This window comes from Eleginops maclovinus, chromosome 8 (genome assembly GCF_036324505.1).
Source record: "Eleginops maclovinus isolate JMC-PN-2008 ecotype Puerto Natales chromosome 8, JC_Emac_rtc_rv5, whole genome shotgun sequence".
Taxonomy (NCBI): Eukaryota; Metazoa; Chordata; class Actinopteri; order Perciformes; family Eleginopidae; genus Eleginops; species Eleginops maclovinus.
The window spans coordinates 819,058-839,834 of record NC_086356.1 but is presented as its reverse complement, the minus strand read 5'-3'; the positions used below and the strand labels follow the sequence as shown (position 1 = coordinate 839,834).

At 42.7% G+C, this 20,777-nt stretch overlaps 2 protein-coding genes across 3 annotated transcripts in view; both read left to right on the top strand.

The window, feature by feature from the left end:
* Nucleotides 1-13,531, top strand: part of csgalnact1a (chondroitin sulfate N-acetylgalactosaminyltransferase 1a) — a 31,686-nt gene extending 18,155 nt beyond the window's left edge. The window contains exons 5-9 of the mRNA XM_063888801.1: nt 571-672; nt 8,612-8,790; nt 9,310-9,404; nt 9,519-9,600; nt 11,592-13,531. Of these exons, the coding sequence (XP_063744871.1) occupies nt 571-672; nt 8,612-8,790; nt 9,310-9,404; nt 9,519-9,600; nt 11,592-11,872 (739 nt within the window). The 3' untranslated portion in view covers nt 11,873-13,531. The remainder of the gene's footprint in view (nt 1-570; nt 673-8,611; nt 8,791-9,309; nt 9,405-9,518; nt 9,601-11,591) is intronic.
* Nucleotides 13,532-15,993: 2,462 nt separating this feature from the next.
* plpp1a (phospholipid phosphatase 1a) overlaps nt 15,994-20,777 on the top strand; it is a 14,300-nt gene continuing 9,516 nt past the window's right edge. Inside the window, exons 1-2 of one of the 2 annotated variants that reach the window (XM_063888803.1) lie at nt 15,994-16,435; nt 19,595-19,746. In XM_063888803.1, coding sequence (XP_063744873.1) covers nt 16,378-16,435; nt 19,595-19,746 — 210 coding nt within the window. In that variant the 5' untranslated portion in view covers nt 15,994-16,377. Of the gene's footprint in view, nt 16,436-18,059; nt 18,215-19,594; nt 19,747-20,777 lie in introns of both variants that reach the window. The other variant, XM_063888802.1, reaches the window with a different exon arrangement.

The window sequence follows — 20,777 nt, the reverse complement described above, 5'->3', positions numbered from 1 at the left end:
GTTAGTGTGAGAATAATCGCCGCTCATCATCACGGCTCTTCTTCCAGTGTAGACCATTAACCCCCCCCCCCCCCGCAGCTGAGGTACAGAGGAGTGAAGTGTGTGTGTGTGTGTGTGTGTGTGTGTGTGTGTGTGTGTGTGTGTGTGTGTGTGTGTGTGTGTGTGTGTGTGTGTGTGTGTGTGTGTGTGTGTGTGTGTGTGTGTGTGTGTGTGTGTGTGTGCGCTGTGACTCCGGATTATCACTGAAAATGAAGATTATTTAAGAAGCAGTTTGTTTTCTGGGTATTTTCAGGATTAATGGAGTGATCCTTTAGTCTATTAATGTCAGGAAATGTTGTGTAGAGTGTGTACTTCCCCCGGGTCCAGAGGGGACGTCTGTTTGATGCATATTTTATCAAAGAGATCGCATTTAAATCGGGATGGAACAGCATTTGAGGAGCGAAGGCTTTTGTTACTGAAGGAAGCGAGATGTTTTTGGACTATTCGTTTAAGCACACACCTCCCTTCGTCCTCTTCCTTCCTGCTTGAGAAGCCTTTCATCCCTTCCTGTGTGTGTGTGTGTTTCTGCAGGGAAGTGTGTGTGCGTCAGGACGGCCGTGTCCATCTGACCGTGGTGTATTTCGGGACGGAGCAGATGAGTGAGGTCCGCAGCACGCTGGAGAACACGTCCAGGTGGGTTAGGAGTTAAATGTCTGTTGCACTATGAAAATGATCTGTGTTAAAATAGAAGATAAGGCGAGGTTTGAACGGGTACACAAAGTAAGAGTTGGTTCACGTCTTAAAGCTGCTGATTCATACGTAGACAGCACCACTCAAAAACAAATGTGCGATGTTGTTTTCCTAACCCTTGCTCTCTTTAATCAGAAAGAAATCAGAAAGAAATCAGACTTTTTTGTGATTTCGACTTTTACGAAAGTCTGATTATTTTTTCTTTTGAATTTCTTTTCAAACTTCACAGTAAGAGGGAACAATGATCCACCTTCACATGCCCACCCTGGGTTTAGTTTTCCTCCAACAACAGCTCCTATCACAAACACACTTTCCTACTTTCACCTGAAATGACTTCTCCGGGACGCGGTGCGCAAACTATGTGAAGCGAAGCCAAGACGTTTTTAATTAGAGGCCAAACACACAATATGGAAACCAATTTATGTAACGAATAAACACCGCAGTCACGCACCCCCCCTCAACACTCACAGTAAATCTCTCCTACACACTTTATCATCTGTCTCTGTCGCTCACACACACACACACACACACACACACACACACACACCTTCTGGCTCAGCGTCCTGCCACAGCCATTCATCTGTCTGATGATGAATAATGGAGCAGCTGAGAGCCTGCAGCCAACACACAGATACATTACTGCACTGTGATCATCCCTGACTCATGATAACCCTCCAACATGCTCCTCACACGTACGCACACACACACACTTCCTGCTGCAGACCCCCCAAAGGGAGTCCGTATGGGGGATGCTCGCTGATTTTTTCCTCCCAGCCTCAAAGGGGTTTTTTTTGCGGCCTCGATACTTTCCAACTGTCTCTCTGACACAGGAGGAGTCTCTGCTGCTGTCAGTGAGAGAGGAGAGTGCAGATAAAAAGAAGCGTATCGATATCCACTAAAACACAAAGCCTCTGCAAACAGAAACACACTGACTGAAGAACGTCCACAACAGAGACACAAAAACACATCCAGGGAAACCAAAGGAAAACAAAAGGCAACAAAAATCTGATTAAGAGAAACTAAACGATCACAGAGACACACACCACCTAATCATCCCCCGATTCACTAGTCAATTAGGACAGGTGTCTTTCATCGAGCGACTAGTCCTCGTTATATTCAGCTTCTATTCTTTAAACAACGAGCTGAAAACCCTGGAAGAAAAGTGCAGTCGGACAACATCTGCTCAATCTGAAGGTCAAACACTTTAATTGGTTTACACAGAGAATGCAGTTAGTGTGACACACACACACACACACACACACACACACACACACACACACACACACGCACACGCTAATACTGTTCCCAGCAGTGATGACATCATGAGAGGCTGATCTGATTCTCCCCTGCTCTTCCTACAGTTTAAATTCCCCTCTTTTAGAAACAGCAGTCACACTTTCAATCCGCTGCGAGTCTTTCCAAAAGTAGATCTAAACATCAGAGGCAGCTTTCATAACGAGTCCTCTCCTGCTGATGTTCAGGTGTATATCAGTATGTAGAGTCTCTACTTTAAAGAGTCCTCTCCTGCTGATGTTCAGGTGTATATCAGTATGTAGAGTCTCTACTTTAAAGAGTCCTCTCCTGCTGATGTTCAGGTGTATATCAGTATGTAGTGTCTCTACTTTAAAGAGTCCTCTCCTGCTGATGTTCAGGTGTATATCAGTATGTAGAGTCTCTACTTTAAAGAGTCCTCTCCTGCTGATGTTCAGGTGTATATCAGTATGTAGAGTCTCTACTTTAAAGAGTCCTCTCCTGCTGATGTTCAGGTGTATATCAGTATGTAGCGTCTCTACTTTAAAGAGTCCTCTCCTGCTGATGTTCAGGTGTATATCAGTATGTAGTGTCTCTACTTTAAAGAGTCCTCTCCTGCTGATGTTCAGGTGTATATCAGTATGTAGAGTCTCTACTTTAAAGAGTCCTCTCCTGCTGATGTTCAGGTGTATATCAGTATGTAGAGTCTCTACTTTAAAGAGTCCTCTCCTGCTGATGTTCAGGTGTATATCAGTATGTAGTGTCTCTACTTTAAAGAGTCCTCTCCTGCTGATGTTCAGGTGTATATCAGTATGTAGAGTCTCTACTTTAAAGAGTCCTCTCCTGCTGATGTTCAGGTGTATATCAGTATGTAGTGTCTCTACTTTAAAGAGTCCTCTCCTGCTGATGTTCAGGTGTATATCAGTATGTAGTGTCTCTACTTTAAAGAGTTCTCTCCTGCTGATGTTCAGGTGTATATCAGTATGTAGAGTCTCTACTTTAAAGAGTCCTCTCCTGCTGATGTTCAGGTGTATATCAGTATGTAGAGTCTCTACTTTAAAGAGTCCTCTCCTGCTGATGTTCAGGTGTATATCAGTATGTAGTGTCACTAATTTAAAGAGTCCTCTCCTGCTGATGTTCAGGTGTATATCAGTATGTAGTGTCTGTACTTTAAAGAGTCCTCTCCTGCTGATGTTCAGGTGTATATCAGTATGTAGAGTCTCTACTTTAAAGAGTCCTCTCCTGCTGATGTTCAGGTGTATATCAGTATGTAGAGTCTCTACTTTAAAGAGTCCTCTCCTGCTGATGTTCAGGTGTATATCAGTATGTAGTGTCTGTACTTTAAAGAGTCCTCTCCTGCTGATGTTCAGGTGTATATCAGTATGTAGAGTCTCTACTTTAAAGAGTCCTCTCCTGCTGATGTTCAGGTGTATATCAGTATGTAGTGTCTCTACTTTAAAGAGTCCTCTCCTGCTGATGTTCAGGTGTATATCAGTATGTAGAGTCTCTACTTTAAAGAGTCCTCTCCTGCTGATGTTCAGGTGTATATCAGAATGTAGCGTCTCTACTTTAAAGAGTCCTCTCCTGCTGATGTTCAGGTGTATATCAGTATGTAGAGTCTCTACTTTAAAGAGTCCTCTCCTGCTGATGTTCAGGTGTATATCAGTATGTAGTGTCTCTACTTTAAAGAGTCCTCTCCTGCTGATGTTCAGGTGTATATCAGTATGTAGAGTCTCTACTTTAAAGAGTCCTCTCCTGCTGATGTTCAGGTGTATATCAGTATGTAGAGTCTCTACTTTAAAGAGTCCTCTCCTGCTGATGTTCAGGTGTATATCAGTATGTAGAGTCTGTACTTTAAAGAGTCCTCTCCTGCTGATGTTCAGGTGTATATCAGTATGTAGCGTCTCTACTTTAAAGAGTCCTCTCCTGCTGATGTTCAGGTGTATATCAGTATGTAGCGTCTCTACTTTAAAGAGTCCTCTCCTGCTGATGTTCAGGTGTATATCAGAATGTAGCGTCTCTACTTTAAAGAGTCCTCCAGTGAAAGCAGTGTGTGGAGGATAAAAGGTTAGAGCTCTAAATAGATGATGAACTCTCCTCTCTCTCATCTCGTCTTCAAAGCCTGAACTCAGACTCGAACCGTCGGGGGGAATGTTCGTCTCTCAGCCTTACAAGTTCGTGAATAATGATGAAGAACAATAGGAGATAAAGAGGAAGAGGGAGGATAGGAGTGATCTGCTTTAAAGAGATACAGCTCAATGAATAACTCCAGGAGGAGGATGAGGAGGAGGAGAGGAAGTAAAAGGGGAGAGGTGTTAAGATAAGATGGGAGAGCAAGCTGGGAAAAAATCAGTCTGATTTTTCGAGGATGAAAGAGGAGCGTCAACGAAGGATTTCAAAGGAGGTGAAGTTGAGAGGAATGAAGGATAAGATTATGCTGTCACTCACACAACCTTTACCTCTGAAAACACAACGCTCTTACAGAGGAGTTTATTCAGTTCACAGACGGGTCCACAGCAAGAGCCTCTGGCAGCTTCTGGAAGGTGTCCAGAACTCATTTGAAAGAGTCGTTAGGACCCATCACGCTCCCAGAAACAGCGCCAGGCTTTAAAGAAAAGTCCCCTAGTGGCCAAACGTGAAACTGACGGGGCACACAGATACTTTTACCCATTGACTTACATCCTGAAAGAGACGTGTGTACATTATCTTTTATTTTGTATGACGTCCAGATACGAACTCTTTAAAATCCCTTGTAGCGCTAGCCAGCCAAATATATTTTGTGATATTATTATTAAATGTGTGTTTTTTATTTTCCGTATGAGTATTTATATTTTCCATAAATAATGAGTTCAAATAATAACGTTTCTGCAGAATAGCGTGCATTACGTGATTGTTAAGTAGGTCGTTTTGGACTGTCCATCATTTCCATCCCTAGAGCAACACCACCCGCTCAGTGTGTGGATAAGAAAGCATCACCTGCATCTCGGTGTTTAAAAACCTGCAAATGTCCACAGACTGAATCCGAGAGGCTGAGAGACTCCCTCATTCAGAGAGCAGAACTACCAGGTCCCTGCGACACTACGTCTACAACACAGCCTCCTTTAGGTGCCACCATCACACCCCCGCTAACACACACACTGTTTCAGAGCATAATGAGGCTCGGGGGGGGGGAATATATATTCAGCAAACAAGACGGGTTTAAATTGGATTCTTTACTTGGAACACAATCATGTTCATTTACTCAGGATTTAGAGAAAATGTGGAGACACACACACACACACACACACACACACACATACACACACACACACACACACACACACACACACACACACACACACACACACACACAGACGAATAACATATTCACTTGATGAATAATAAATCCACTTCGCCTCTCTGGAATTACATCTTCCCTTACACTAAAGCTGCCAACTTTTAGGTTTAGTTTGGAGAGAGACGCTACATACTGATATACACCTGAACAGGAGAGGACTCTTTAAAGTAGAGACGCTACATACTGATATACACCTGAACAGGAGAGGACTCTTTAAAGTAGAGACACTACATACTGATATACACCTGAACATCAGCAGGAGAGGACTCTTTAAAGTAGAGACTCTACATACTGATATACACCCGAACATCAGCAGGAGAGGACTCTTTAAAGTAGAGACTCTACATACTGATACACACCTGAACATCAGCAGGAGAGGACTCTTTAAAGTAGAGACTCTACATACTGATATACACCTGAACATCAGCAGGAGAGGACTCTTTAAAGTAGAGACTCTACATACTGATACACACCTGAACATCAGCAGGAGAGGACTCTTTAAAGTAGAGACTACATACTGATATACACCTGAACATCAGCAGGAGAGGACTCTTTAAAGTAGAGACACTACATACTGATATACACCTGAACATCAGCAGGAGAGGACTCTTTAAAGTAGAGACAATACATACTGATATACACCTGAACATCAGCAGGAGAGGACTCTTTAAAGTAGAGACTCTACATACTGATATACACCTGAACATCAGCAGGAGAGGACTCTTTAAAGTAGAGACTCTACATACTGATATACACCTGAACATCAGCAGGAGAGGACTCTTTAAAGTAGAGACTCTACATACTGATATACACCTGAACATCAGCAGGAGAGGACTCTTTAAAGTAGAGACTCTACATACTGATATACACCTGAACATCAGCAGGAGAGGACTCTTTAAAGTAGAGACGCTATATACTGATATACACCTGAACATCAGCAGGAGAGGACTCTTTAAAGTAGAGACTCTACATACTGATATACACCTGAACATCAGCAGGAGAGGACTCTTTAAAGTAGAGACTCTACATACTGATACACACCTGAACAGGAGAGGACTCTTTAAAGTAGAGACTCTACATACTGATATACACCTGAACAGGAGAGCACTCTTTAAAGTAGAGACTCTACATACTGATACACACCTGAACAGGAGAGGACTCTTTAAAGTAGAGACCCCCTCTCTTTTTTCTGTTTCTTCTAACAGCCGGTTTTTCTCTTCTCCAGAGGCTCCTCTCGCTCTGCCCGGCTGCAGCTCCTGACTCAGAGACAAACAGACCGATTGTTCTCTGTGTTTCTGCGTCTGTGGACAGTTCAGAGCCAGCGGGCGGAGACACTCTCCCAGGACGCACAGAGAGTGTGTGTTCTGCAGAGCAACACACACTCTCTGTTTACATCAGAAACATAAGGACGTTGTGTTTGTGTTTCAGATACAAACAGTGTTAGGAGTCCTTCTGGGTTTTATTACTGGTATTTGCCCCAATATTTATAGTCATTTTGTGTCTCTGTGGTCATTTTGAGTCTCTGTGGTCATTTTGAGTCTCTTTGTTTCGTATTGTGTCAGCTGTCCCTACTTCAGAGTCCCAATGCATCTCTATGATAGTGTGCTGTCTCTTGTAGACATTTATTTTGTCTCGAACAAATGAGCCAGGCTCTGACTTTGCTTAACAAAGCACACAACAACTTTGAAAGGTGCTGAGTTGAAAACCACACGGTAGCAGACAAGAACATCATCACATTGCAAATGAGTATTTACTGCTTTTAATAATGCACAGCAGGAGACGAGACGGACGTGTTTCAGCCGCCGGCGATAAACGTTTCTGCAGATGTTTGGTATGTCTGGCCTCATTGTAGTCCCTTCACGTCTCTCTGTAGTCTTAATATGTGTTCTGCAGTGAGACTCGATAATAAACACACACACACACACACACACACACACACACACACACACACACACACACACACACACACACACACACACACACACACACACACACACACACACACACACACACAGAAGTCGTGGGAAAGCGAAGCAGACAGTGTTCCCTCTGCATGTCTGCCTGTTTTCTCCAGACTGAAACGTCTGACAGCCTCTCATGCATGCCGGGGGAATCCAGTCAGTTCTGCTTCGGACACATGAACCGCTTTTTCCTCAGCATCGTCCATCGTGACGTCCTGTGTGTGTGTGTGTGTGTGTGTGTGTGTGTGTGCGTGTGTGTGTGTGAGAACCGGATTAGTCACTGGCAGTGTGTGAATTGTTGTGGTTGAGAGGGGGAAAGAAGGCCCAGCTGAGCACATCTGGAGCCAGCTGTGTTCTCTGTACTCTCACCACATCCTCAGAAAGCTGCAGCAGGACGCGTTGTTGTCCCGCCGCGCAATTAGCTCTGGTTTTATTCGAAAGCTCTTTTGTTTTAGGATTAAAATCCGGGAGAACAGGACACACACACACACACACACGGACAGAAACATAAGGACGTCTTGAATGTGTTTCAGATGCTTGTTGTTCTGTATGGTCTTTTGAGATGTCTTTTTAGCGAGTGTGTCTATTTGGAGTTGTTTTCAGTGTCTAAACAGTCTGTTTACCTCGCTTTGTCATCAGTTTGAGTCGCTTTAAAGTCACTTTGCAGCCTTTTTAAGTCTCTCTATGGTCATTTGAGTATCTTTCTAGTCATTTTGACTTGCTTTTTCATCACTAAACCATATAAACCATTTCTGGGAATCATCTCTTTGTCTGTCTGCAGATGTTTGGCCTCTCTTTGTTGGTTGTGCTGATGTGAACTTTATGAGATCATTATGCTTTAATATTTGGGTGGAAAATACAAACTGGATTACCACCGCTGAATTATCCCAGCAGGGGAGCAGAGATTGCAGCGCAGCTTTACTCAATGGTGTCCCTGTGCTCCCAGTCTGCAGCCCATGTGAGAGACGGTTTGTTAGTTGATCAAAACACAAATGCGTTTCGTAAAGGCCTCGTTTGAGTCCATTATGAAGTGAATTTTGGCCGAAAGCAGCGCCTCAGGATTCGATAATAATGCAGAAGCTAGCCTAATGCATGCATCGATTGAGCTTACTTTCTTTGGTGCATATTCCCAAACTCTCTGCAGCATGCATTGAGTTTCATGTACAACGGCAGCTATACAAGTAGGATAAAAGGGAATAAACATTGGAAATAATCTGTAATAATTCTATCAAATATCTTTGAAAATCCTGCAGTTCTGCCTCGTTAACACACCAAGGAGATTGACTGATTTAAATGTGCTCTCTGTAACCTCTCCCCCTCTCCCTCTCTGCAGGGAGGCGAGCTTTAAGAACTTCACTCTGCTGCAGCTGGACGAGGAGTTCTCTCGCGGACGGGGCCTCGACGTCGGGGCCCGGGCCTGGAAGGGAGGAAACGTGCTGCTGTTCTTCTGCGACGTCGACATCTACTTCACCGCCGACTTCCTCAACACCTGCAGGCTCAACACGCAGCCAGGTGAGACCAACTGTAATACTGTCAACCTTTAAAAGATGGAGACATGTTGTAATACGAGTCAATATGCAATAATGATGTGTCGTTAGATAAAGGGTTTCAGGATAAAACTGCTCAAGCAAATCCCTTTTTAGGATGTGCATAACTCTAAGATAAAAGCTATAAAGGTAGACGTCTAAAAGATGAATTCTGCCTAGCAACAACCCACATTCCATCTGTTTGGACCAGTCGCTGTAGTTTCAGATATCTACAATATTGACAAATTGTCCTAAGTGTTTTTCTGAAAGACTAATTAGAGATGGTAAAGTGTTACTGAATATAACACCAATTAACCTGCAGATTACTTTATAGATTAAGCAATTAACCAACTTTATACTTCTTGTTTTGTCCGTCTAAAATCCTCTGATATTTACTTCCATGTGAAACAGAATAAAATGCTCCGGTTTAAATGTGTCACAAACAGTACGTCCAAAATGTTTGCATGATAACTGATTTAGAGCCTCTGTGTCTGCTCTCCTTTAGGTAAAAAGGTTTTCTACCCGGTGTTATTCAGCCAGTACAACCCCACTCTGATCTACGGGAGTCCTGAACACATCCCTCCTGTGGAGCAACAGCTGGTAACACACACACACACACTCACACACACACACACTCACTCACTCACTCATTCACTCATATATATCCAGAGCCGTGGTTCCTGTTCTGCTCTCTAACTCGTCTCCTCTCTGCAGGCGATAAAGAAAGACACCGGCTTCTGGAGGGATTTTGGATTCGGGATGACTTGCCAGTACAGATCCGACTTCATCAACATCGGTAAATATTTGCACGCCGTCACAGCGTCTCTGCAATTCATAATCAGCCTCTCTGAGACTTCCTCTGCTGGCGGGGCTTACTGCATGTGAACGCAAATGGCTCAATATTGCATCACTTCTCTCAGCTGGGAGGAGACTTTATTAAATGACTGTGCAGAAGAGAAGCAGCCGCTGCGTTAGCGTCTCTCAGCTCTGCTCTCTGAGTGTTGAGGGATACCGGCTCTCCCAAGATATTTAAATCAAGTTAGTTTCCCTCAAAAGTCACATCAATGGAAGGGGTTCATTCACACACACACACACACACACACACACACACACACACACACACACACACACACACACACACACACACACACACACTTCTCTGTCTTGCAGAGCGTACATGAGAGTATGTAATGTGTTGTGGTACAGTAACTGTGTAGGGTTAGGGTTTTTGATTATCCTTTTAAACAAAGTGATCTTTTTAGTCCCGGCAATGATTTTTGTAAATAATACAGCTATTTGAATATCTTTATATACACTGAATTTGTTTGTATAAGTATCTTTGTTTGGTTTTAACTGAAATACGTTTATATGTTTTAATATTTGTGTGTTTGTACTCAACATAAATCTATTTTTAAGGCACAACGCTGCTCTTATCTTTGTTGTAATCCGTCTGATTATTTTTTATGTCTTAGTTAAATAATTATTCCTATTAGAAGTTTTATTTATCAAATACCTTTTCCTCAGAAATTCTGTTGCAACACGTTTGAGGCTGTGAGAGCATGCACATAAACATATGAACACAAACGCTGGGGGGGGGGGGGGGGGGGGGCAGAGAGAATAATGAAAATAAAACAACATGTGAGAAACAGACGACAGGAATATTTCAGACATGTAGAGATGCAGGTTTTAACACGCCTGCTGAGGAACCGTTTCTGCAGCATCTGTACAGAACCCCCCCCCCCTCCGTCTCTTTCCTCATAAAACAACACACTGTGCAGAACAGCTGATTATGATCTCAGGACTCTAATCAGGGCTCTAGGAGGAAGTGAGCGCAGCGCTGGAGACATGAATCTCTCAAACGCTTTCCTTAACGCCTCAGATCTCCACTCACAGTCCTCACAATAAACCTGGTTTGCTTTGCAGTGACGGAAAGGAGACAAAATGGACATAAAATACGAGATATATTGTTTTAATTAATGGGAAATAAGTGAATACCTAATTACATGACAGTGAAATAAGATAATGGTCATCATAAGGTGAAAATAGAACACATTAGAAGACAGAAGACTGATAATAAAACCATTTACAAATGTTTTAATTCAATTAGTATAATTAAAATAAACTAAAAAACTAAAACTAAAATAGTAAAATACAATTATTATAAATGTAATAAATCTAAATAATATAATTAAATCTAACAAATAAAAATAATTCATAAAAGAAGTTTGAAAAAAAATGCAAAACATTTCCACAGTAGATAAATGACAAAAAAGATCACACAAAAAGAAAAGAATAAATACACACACACATGAGGGGTGTATTCAACTCAACTACAGAAAAGTTCCTTGTCGGTTCCTTAGAATCTGAGACCAGACCTCCGTTAACGTTGGTATTTATCGGACATTACGACGAGGCTTCAAAGGAGGAAACGTCTGTCATCAGATTTTACTGTTCAGAAGAACCGGTTTGTTTCTGGCTCAAAATAGTGTGTGTGTGTGTGTGTGTGTGTGTGTGTGTGTGTGTGTGTGTGTGTGTGTGTGTGTGTGTGTGTGTGTGTGTGTGTGTGTGTGTGTGTGTGTGTGTGTGTGTGTGTGTGTGCAACAAAAACAAACTACTTCCTGTTAGGCTTCTCCTTTAGTATGCATCATGTCTGAGCAGGTCACCACTGCTTTAAACTGTAAGACAAACAGCATCAATATTTAATATTATATTGTATTGGACATTTCACATAAATATCTTTAACTTTGAATTGACTTCATATCTTTATTTACCCCCCCCAACCTGCAGGTGGTTTTGACATTGACATCAAAGGCTGGGGGGGTGAGGACGTGCACCTGTACAGGAAGTACCTCCACAGTAACCTGCTGGTGGTCCGGGCCCCGTCCAGAGGCCTGTTCCACCTGTGGCACGAGAAGCACTGCGCCGACGAGCTGCCGCCGGACCAGTACCGCATGTGCATGCAGTCCAAGGCCATGAACGAGGCGTCGCACGGCCAGCTGGGGATGCTCTTCTTCAGGCAGGAGATCGAAGCGCACCTCCGCAAACAGAAGAACCCCAAGAAGACCTGAGGCTGAAGCAGACGGATTATAGTCTCAGAAAGGACTGCAAATAACCGGGAGGACTTCACCTGGTCTGGACCGGATCAGGTTTTACAGGAACGGTTCGACATCTTGGAAAACACGCTTCGGACTCCACTCTTGTGTCTGTAGGCTAACACATTGAGCTAGTTAGCAGGTAATTAGCTTAGCACAACATCTCTCTGTAAAGTAAGACTCACTCTGATGTCTGAATATTGAGCTAGAGTTAGCTTAGCACGAAGACAACGGGGAAACGGGAACCAGCAAAAAGCTGCACACCTTAATTATACAAATTAAGATTTGGTTATGTTTCTTTGGTTAGCCAGGAACCTATAGATTGCAGGTTATTAGCTTAGCTTAGCATGAAGCCTGGAAGTCATTCAAATCAAAATGTCTGTATTTTTCTGTAGCTGTGTGCTGTAACATTTCTGGGACTTGCACAGACTATTCCCATGTCTGTATGCTGAATATAGAGCAGGAGTTAGCAGGTAATTAGCTTAGCATAAAGGCTACACATCCGAGGTAAAACATGTGTGGAATTTCCTGACGTTCGCAGTCCACAAATCTGAAAGCATAATGCTCCTTCCCTCTGATGCTAAGCTAAGCTAACTCATTCTCGCTTAGCTTCATATTTAGCCTCTCTAACTCCACAAGAAAGCAAACATTTCCCAAAATGTCAAACGATTCCTTTATTGAAAAATGTGAAGACTTCCTTTCTAAAGACCTTTCAAAGACTCGGAGCACCTGAGAGGACAGCAAAGGGTTCAGAGGAATCCAAACGGACTCGAGGAATTCGTCGCCGCAACTGAAGTCGGACGTTCCTAATCCCCAGTCTGAAAACACCTGTAATTTAAGGTGTAGTTTGTGTTTTCCTCTGTAGCTGGAACACATGTACAGTATATGTGTGACTCTGACCCATGTGTGACTCTGACCCCATGTGTGACCCATGTGCCTTGTGTGAATAAACCCTTTGTATGTGGGGCAACAGCGCCACCCAGTGGACAGACTATGAGCAACATGCCTGCATTAAAACAAGTGAAGGACTGCCTCTGAAGGCTTTTAAAACATATTTTTATAAATTATTCATTCCTTTTATTTATGTTTGTCATCATTTGTAAATGCCACCGTGTATTTGGAGTATTATGGGATGCAGACAGTATTATGTGTGGGTCTAAAAACATGTTTTTTTGTCGCTAAAATCAACGTTTTTCTAAATAAGCCTTTGTAATTTCAGACCTTTGTTTAAAAGCCCAAAATAAATGTAAAATAGGTTTATTTTTAAAAGGTTTAATTTAAAAAAGTGACTTGTTTGTGTTTTTTGTCACATTTTCTGTTCGCATTATGAATATACAAAGGGTTGTTGACAGGGCGCTGACGATGGCTTTAAAAGTCAGAATTAGATTTATCAAACATGCGTTACTGCAGTCACAGAAACTGGAGATGTTTCAAAATGTATCTGTCGCTAACCTTCCTCAGCTTTAGCTCCAGCACTTCAATCAAAACAAGCTGTACTGAAGAGGCACTTTTTCTCAATCCTGTTTTTGATTTCCTCTGCCATTGAAACATTCCTTGTATAAAATGAAATTTGAATAATATTTGAAATGTAATTTTCACTTCCTGTAAATGAGCTGAATAAAACATATTTGTGCATTCTGTGTTTTTGTCCGGCTTTAAGGAGGATGCAGGAAAATTGGAGATTAGATTCCTCTAATTGCTCTGCATGAATGCCGTGTCAAAGATGACTTATGTGAAGCGCTTCGAGGGATCGTAAAGACTGGATAAAGGGCCATATAACATTTAAACAAAGGAGGCCAATGGAGGCTTTTCATGCAGGGGGGAGTGTGAGGGAGAGAAACTCCCACAACACAAGGATTCTAGCAGACCATTTACATGCACACAAATGTACACTAACAGGAGAGGGGAGGGCACAATAGGGCCTCTTTAATATAACCATCTCTTGCAGGATTGTTGTTTGTGTTTGAGTGTTCATAACCAACCAGTGTGTGTGGGTGGTAAATACAGAATTACGCTAGTGTTTTCTGGGTGTAATTTCACCTCCAAACCGCGCGGGGGGGTCAGCGGTCTGGTAATAAGGTCCTACATCTTACCGTCTGTTCCTGAAGTGTGGACGCCAGATCATTCATAGATTAGAATCCTGACAGTTCAAATACTGAGGTATGTCATTACAGTAAAAGATATGAAAAAGTGAATACAGTTTCTAAAAAATATTGAGTTCTCTCTCATCACATGCATGTTTCCTACATATAGTAAAAATGTGTCAGAAGCAGCGTTGCTCATCACACAACAACGAGACTAATAAATAAAACACTTTGAAAAATAATTGAATTATGTAGACAAACTAGTAATTACGAGGATATAATTATTAGACTAAATTAATATTAAGTATGTATGGGGACTGATATCTAATTAACTCTGGGATAAGATAAGATGCACCTTTATTATCCCCGTGGGGAAATTCGAGTGTTGAAGCAGCAACAGAGAAGAGGATAAACAGGACCGGTCCACACAGGATAGAAACACACACAAAGAATACAAAATCAAAACTACAAAAAAATATATACAGATAAGTAACGAAGTATTGCTAAAAAATATCCACGTGTGTGTGTGCAGAAAGAGAGAGCAGGTCAGAGTGATTGTGCAGAGAGCAGCTTGGTGTGCAGTCCGGTTACTGTCGGTGGGTCTGATGGTGAACCCCTTGGTGTGCAGTCCGGTTACTGTCGGTGGGTCTGATGGTGAACCCCTTGGTGTGCAGCCCGGTTACTGTCGGTGGGTCTGATGGTGAACCCCTTGGTGTGCAGCCCGGTTACTGTCAGTGGGTCTCATGGTGAACCCCTTGGTGTGCAGCCCGGTTACTGTCAGTGGGTCTCATGGTGAACCCCTTGGTGTGCAGTCCGGTTACTGTCAGTGGGTCTCATGGTGAACCCCTCATGGTGTGCAGTCCGGTTACTCCAGGATACTATCCAGTGTCCTCCTCGTCCTCCCCTCAGCCACCTCCTCCAGATTGTCCAGTTTAACTCCAACTACAGAGCTAGCCTTCCTCACCAGCTTGTTCAGCCTGTCAGCATCCCTTTGGTTGGTGTTCCCCCCCCAGCACAAAGAAGAGCACACTGCCCCCCACAGACTGGTAGAGCGTCTGCAGCAGCCTCGTGCACACGATGAAGGACCTGAGTCCCCTCAGGAAGAACAGCTTGCTCTGTCCCTTCCTGCAGAGAGCATCAGTGTTGTCTCTCCAGTCCAGTTTATTGTTCAGGTGCACTCCCAGGAACTTGTAGCTGTTCACCACCTCCACCTCCCCCTTTTTTTTTTTTGCACTATTTTATTTATGTTATTTGCACCATGTATGTTGAGTTGTTGGAGGAGCACGCGACATAAGATTTTCATTGCCAACATATACGCTGTATCTGCTGTGCATATGACAAATAAAGCCTTGAAACCTTGAAACCTTGAAACCCCCCCAGATGGTGATGGGGGTTAGAGACCTCTTCGTGCTCCGCCTGAAGTCCACCTCCAGCTCCTTAGTCTTGCTGATGTTGAGCCGGAGGGGGTTGTTGTCACACCAGCCTACGAAGTTCTCCACCAGGGCCCTGTACTCCTCCTCGTTGTCATCTGTGATGCAGCTGACGATGGAGGAGTCATCGGAGAACTTCTGTAGGTGGCATGAGCCGGAGTGGAAGCTGAGGTCAGAGGTGTAGGGGGACACGCTGAGGACTGCTGCCCTGCAGTCTGACATACTGAGGTCTGCTGGTGATGTAGTCAGTGATCCAGGCCACCAAGCTGTGATCCACCTGCATCAGGGACAGCTTCTCAGCGAGCAGGTGTGGCTGGATGGTGTTGAAGGCGCTGGAGAAGTGGAAGAACAGGGTTCTTAATAATATTAATATATATTAGAAGTAAATAATTAACATATCAATAAATAATAATAATAATGATGTCTTGTGTTATCTTCTTTCCAAAAAATAAACAAGATTCTGTCAACATTCTAAAGATAAATACACATTTGGTATTTATCACTTCGGAGATCACAAACTGCGTTGACTCCCGATTTTCCCACTAGCCCCTGAACGCACCACCAGGGCCGCGCAGCCTCGATCGACACCGGATTTTTTCGGGTTTGTCTCGCGTGCACCCTCAGACACCAGCTACACACACACGGACACCGAGCCGGTAACAGGTGTGTGTTTCGCACGACCATCCTCCCGGTGTGGGTTCGTTTGTTTTACTCTGCCATGCGGCGCTTCGTGCGGAGTTATCAGCTGTGCTGCGAATCCCCGCCTTGCAACACAAACAACAACAACAAATGCTCCTCTTGATGTCTCCTGCAGTTCCGTCGCTTCTCTTCCAGGGTGGGGACGCTTCAGTGTGCTTTTGCTCCGTTTGCTGACATTTTCTGATCGGACGTAAACTCCACCCCCTGCGGCCGCTCTGTGCACCCGGGGAAGAGGCTTCATTTGCGGCAGAGACAGCCAGGAGGCAACATGTTCGAGGCGAGAGGAATCCCCTTCGTGCTGCTCGACATTACATGTCTGATCCTCGGTATGTTCTTCATTATTCTCCATTATTCCCTCGCCGCTGTAATCCGGGTTAAAGGGTTGATATTTAATCCTGCTGTTGGGTAGTGGCGGGGAATGGGAGCTCATTTTAACCTCTAATTGAACCACTAATAGAACATAATGTGTGTGTTGTTGGTGACAGTGTGTTACTGGTGACAGTGTGAGGTGTTTTTGACAGCAGGTTTTAAGGTGTTCCCCTTCATCACAGATCATTGTTACGTGTTGTCTCTGTATGCAAATGAATGCGACTCCAAAGTCTGCCAGCTATCAGAGGTTCAGAGGCACTAACGGGTTAAAAATTAAGCTTTTTATTGAGGGTAACTGGACGTAATGCACTGTAATACTTATATCATCCACGATATATTCATTGGTATTGAAGTTACAGCTAATATTATTCTCTTAGACTTCAAACGTGTTTCTTTGAAAGCTTTGAATTTGAAATCTGTCTTCTGGTTTTATAATATCTGAGTACTTCTACTTTATCTGAAGTAACGAGACCTGTTTGAAACTCATGAAGTAGTTTTTCATCTTGAGTTTCTGCAGCTGTTGTCTGTCAGCTTTTAAACTGATGCTCTACAACAGCTGGAAACAGAAACACACTTAGCTCGCTCTGTCTGTCTGTCTGTCTGTCTGTCTGTCTGTCTGTCTGTCTGTCTGTCTGTCTGTCTGTCTGTGAGTGCCACAAATCAACTGACAGAGAGAAAGGTCCATATTAACCTGAAAGCTGAGGCTTTGTGTTATAACACAAATTAAATCAGCAAACCAGGACAAATAAACCCTCTCAATGCACTTCAGAGAACACAGAAACATGTGTTCTTCCTCACATGTATCAGACGTACATGTGTGTGCATGTTAGGATGTGACATTTCACTGTGGATGCAGATTACTCCATATAATCCAATCGTCTGCAAACTAATCAGCTCTGTTTCTGCTTCGGTCATCTGAGCGCTGAGTCCCCTCTGCACACTCTGTGGTATAACATATAGACAGACAGACAGACAGACAGACAGACAGACAGACAGACAGACAGACAGACAGACAGACAGACAGACAGACAGACAGACAGACAGACAGACAGACAGACAGACAGACAGACAGACAGTAGAAAATCTAAACTAAATAAAAAGCAGGATATTATATATTTATATAAAGTATGTAAGGAATGGAATATTGTATATAATAAATATCTCTGAAGAGCAGCAATATTTATCAATGAAATGAAAACCTCATCAGAGCTTCAGGTCTGATGTGAGTAAAGGGGCTCCTGGTTGAAGTGGTGGTCCCTTGAAGCCGGACCCTCTTTCGTTGTGAGATATTCCTGCCATTTATAGTTTGTCACTCGTACTGTGTAACATTTACAGCGATGCATCGGTATTAGATCATTCCCAGTTTAGGAATGGTCTGGATGCGGAGACAGTTGGGATGCAGGTTTGTCTTTCATTGTGTTTTAGAAACTGAGCTTTGAAAGGTTGGGTGTTGTTACTCTGTGATCCTCTAACATCATACCCTTCTCACCGACAGGTCTGGAAACAGATTATGGAACCCCCTCCTCTGTGTTCTCTCTGTGTTCTCTCTGTGTTTAACTCCTCCGATGTCTCGCTCCACAGGGGGTCTGCCTCTGGCGGCCTTTAACCTGGGTAAAGTGCGCCCCTACCAGAGGGGCTTTTTCTGTAAGGACGACAGCCTCCGGTACCCGTTCCACTCGAGCACCGTCACCTCCACCGTGCTCTACACCGTGGGCTTCACGCTGCCCATTAGCTGCGTAAGTAGGAGGCGTTCAATGACTCGTGTTGGCTCGTTCATCGCAGGAGGGGAAATGATCTGCTGCGCTGTGATGCAGACTGGGCTATGACCTCATATGCATGTAGGAAGGGGACGATATGAACCCTTTACGTCATCAAAACTTAAATATGTCCCTAAAACATGCAGTGTAAACGAGCCTTTTAGCTAACATGCTAACATTTTGACATCTTTTTAAACTGATTTTTAATCAACTTGTACGTCTGCCCTTTTTTAATGATTTTTATGCTTTATTAAATGTAATCACAGCCCCCCCCCCCTGCATAAAGATACATTAATTAATTTAATTAGAGAAATTAATTAACAAAAAATAAATTTCCTTTCAAAAATAATTCCTGTTTTTAAAAAAATCGTCTCTCTTTTTTATTTCTTGATCAGGATAACGAGCGTCACATTTTTTTCGTATCAAAATTAAGATTTATTTTCTATTATTAAAATTCACCACAACAAATTATTGTGAGTATACTTCTTATTTTTCCCCCATTTAAATGTCATATATATTGCATCCCTTCCACATATGAGGCATCTTGTGTTTTCCTGCCATGGCGAGTCAACACGTCACCGCTGTGGCAGTTTATGAAAGAGTCACATGATAGTTGTGTGTAACGCAGGATGTTCAGCTTCCTGTGACACCAAGGACTCGGGTCTTTCATCTAGCTCCGTTCTAACGTCAGTGTGAGGCTGTTATTAGAGGCTCTGAAGGTCTGTATGACGAGGAGGAGGTCCACTTCAAACCATTAATGCAAAATACATTTAAAATCATGACACACACACACACACACACACACACACACACACACACACACACACACACACACACACACAGAAGAAGGAGGTCTGTGCTGCAGGATGACTTCCAGACATCACACCCGAACACTCCCTCTCCTATTGGCTAGCGTTCCTTCACTTTGTACGCGATAGGCTTAAGGGGGCGGGACATCTCTAAGCTGTTGACCAATCAGAGCAGACTGGGCTCTGGTTTCAGACAGAGAGTGAAAATAAAGTGCTTTTTGAAAGCATGGAGACATGTCCCAGTAGGGATACTATAGACTGGTATGAAGAATAAGGCAGGAGGGGAACCATCGAGGAGAGAAAAAGGAAACTCTCCCACCTTTTCCTCTCACTCTGATGTTTGACGCTTCTCTTATTAACATCCTAACCAGTCTTTCTTTCCGTGCTCTAATATGTGCATCCCAGGGTTCCTGATAGTTGGCGAGGGTTTCCGCTAACCTGGCTGCAGCTTTGCACACTGTTGCATGATGGGGGGAAAAGGGGGCTCCGTCACATATTTTTTGTAACCTGTATTTTCTATTTCTTTTTTTTCTCACTGCCTCTCTGCTAGCTGGACTCCCGTTTGTAATATTCACGCTGACTCACAGTCCTTTCCACCGGGGCTTTTTCTGTAACGATGATTCGATCAGGTTCCCCCTTAAAGAAGACACCATTTCCTATCAGTTGTTAGGAGGTGTCATGATTCCCGTCACGGTGCTCACTGTAAGTGCATCTGGTTTGTTTGTTTTCTGCTAACAGCTCTCCTGTGTTTACTGCCTGACTTCAGTCCACCTCTACACTTTTCTACATGCACAATTCTGCAGCTACTAATACATTACTCTGTGATCATAAAGCATGCACGATGCAGGTTATCTCTCCTGGCCCATACTGATAAGATCACTTAAATCTAACTCAGCTGATCGTTCCTAACCTGTAGTTTCTGCACACATTAGTACGCTTTTACTCTTTAAACCCCCATTTATGCATGCAAAAGTAAAGGAGAATAAGAAAAGGCTAAGATTTACCAAGAAGAAATCTATTATTTAACCAAACCTGACTGACATTTCTCTACACAGAAAAAACACATACTTTGTGTTTTATATTTATTTAATGTTTTCTAGTAAAGAACATTAAATAAAATGTTGTTTTTCAGTTTGTGTGGTTATTCTCTAAAAGACTTTAATGGGTGCACACACCACTCTCTGTACCCAGATGTGTAGATGCTGCACTTTTAAAGCCTTTCTTTTGTATTATATCCTTAAAATTAATCACTTTCCATAAAATATCGTGCATCCAATGAGTTATGTATGCATTATCCTAATTGCATGCATGATTAACCCTGTGAGCTAACTAATAACTAACTGCATTAAAATGTTTTCCAAACTCTGCAAGAGGAAACAGAGACGTGACCTTTATTTTGAAAATCCCCAGCCCTAACTCAGTGTGCAGCTGCAGAGGGAGGGAGAGAACCACACAGATGTGAAACTCTTCAGCAGTGACCTCGGTCAGGAATTATAAAAATGTGAAAGCACTTAAAGAGAAAAAATAAGGAACCACATTATTTCCAGAGAATATTCTGCTGTTTACTTTTAATATTGCTCCTTTTCAAGCCTCCTTTATGTTTTATTTATTATGTATTTAATCATTTATTCATTAAATCATGTATTTAATTTGATTTATTATGTATTTAATAATTAATTTATCTATTTAATAATTTACTATTGTATTTAATAATATATTTAATCATTTATTTA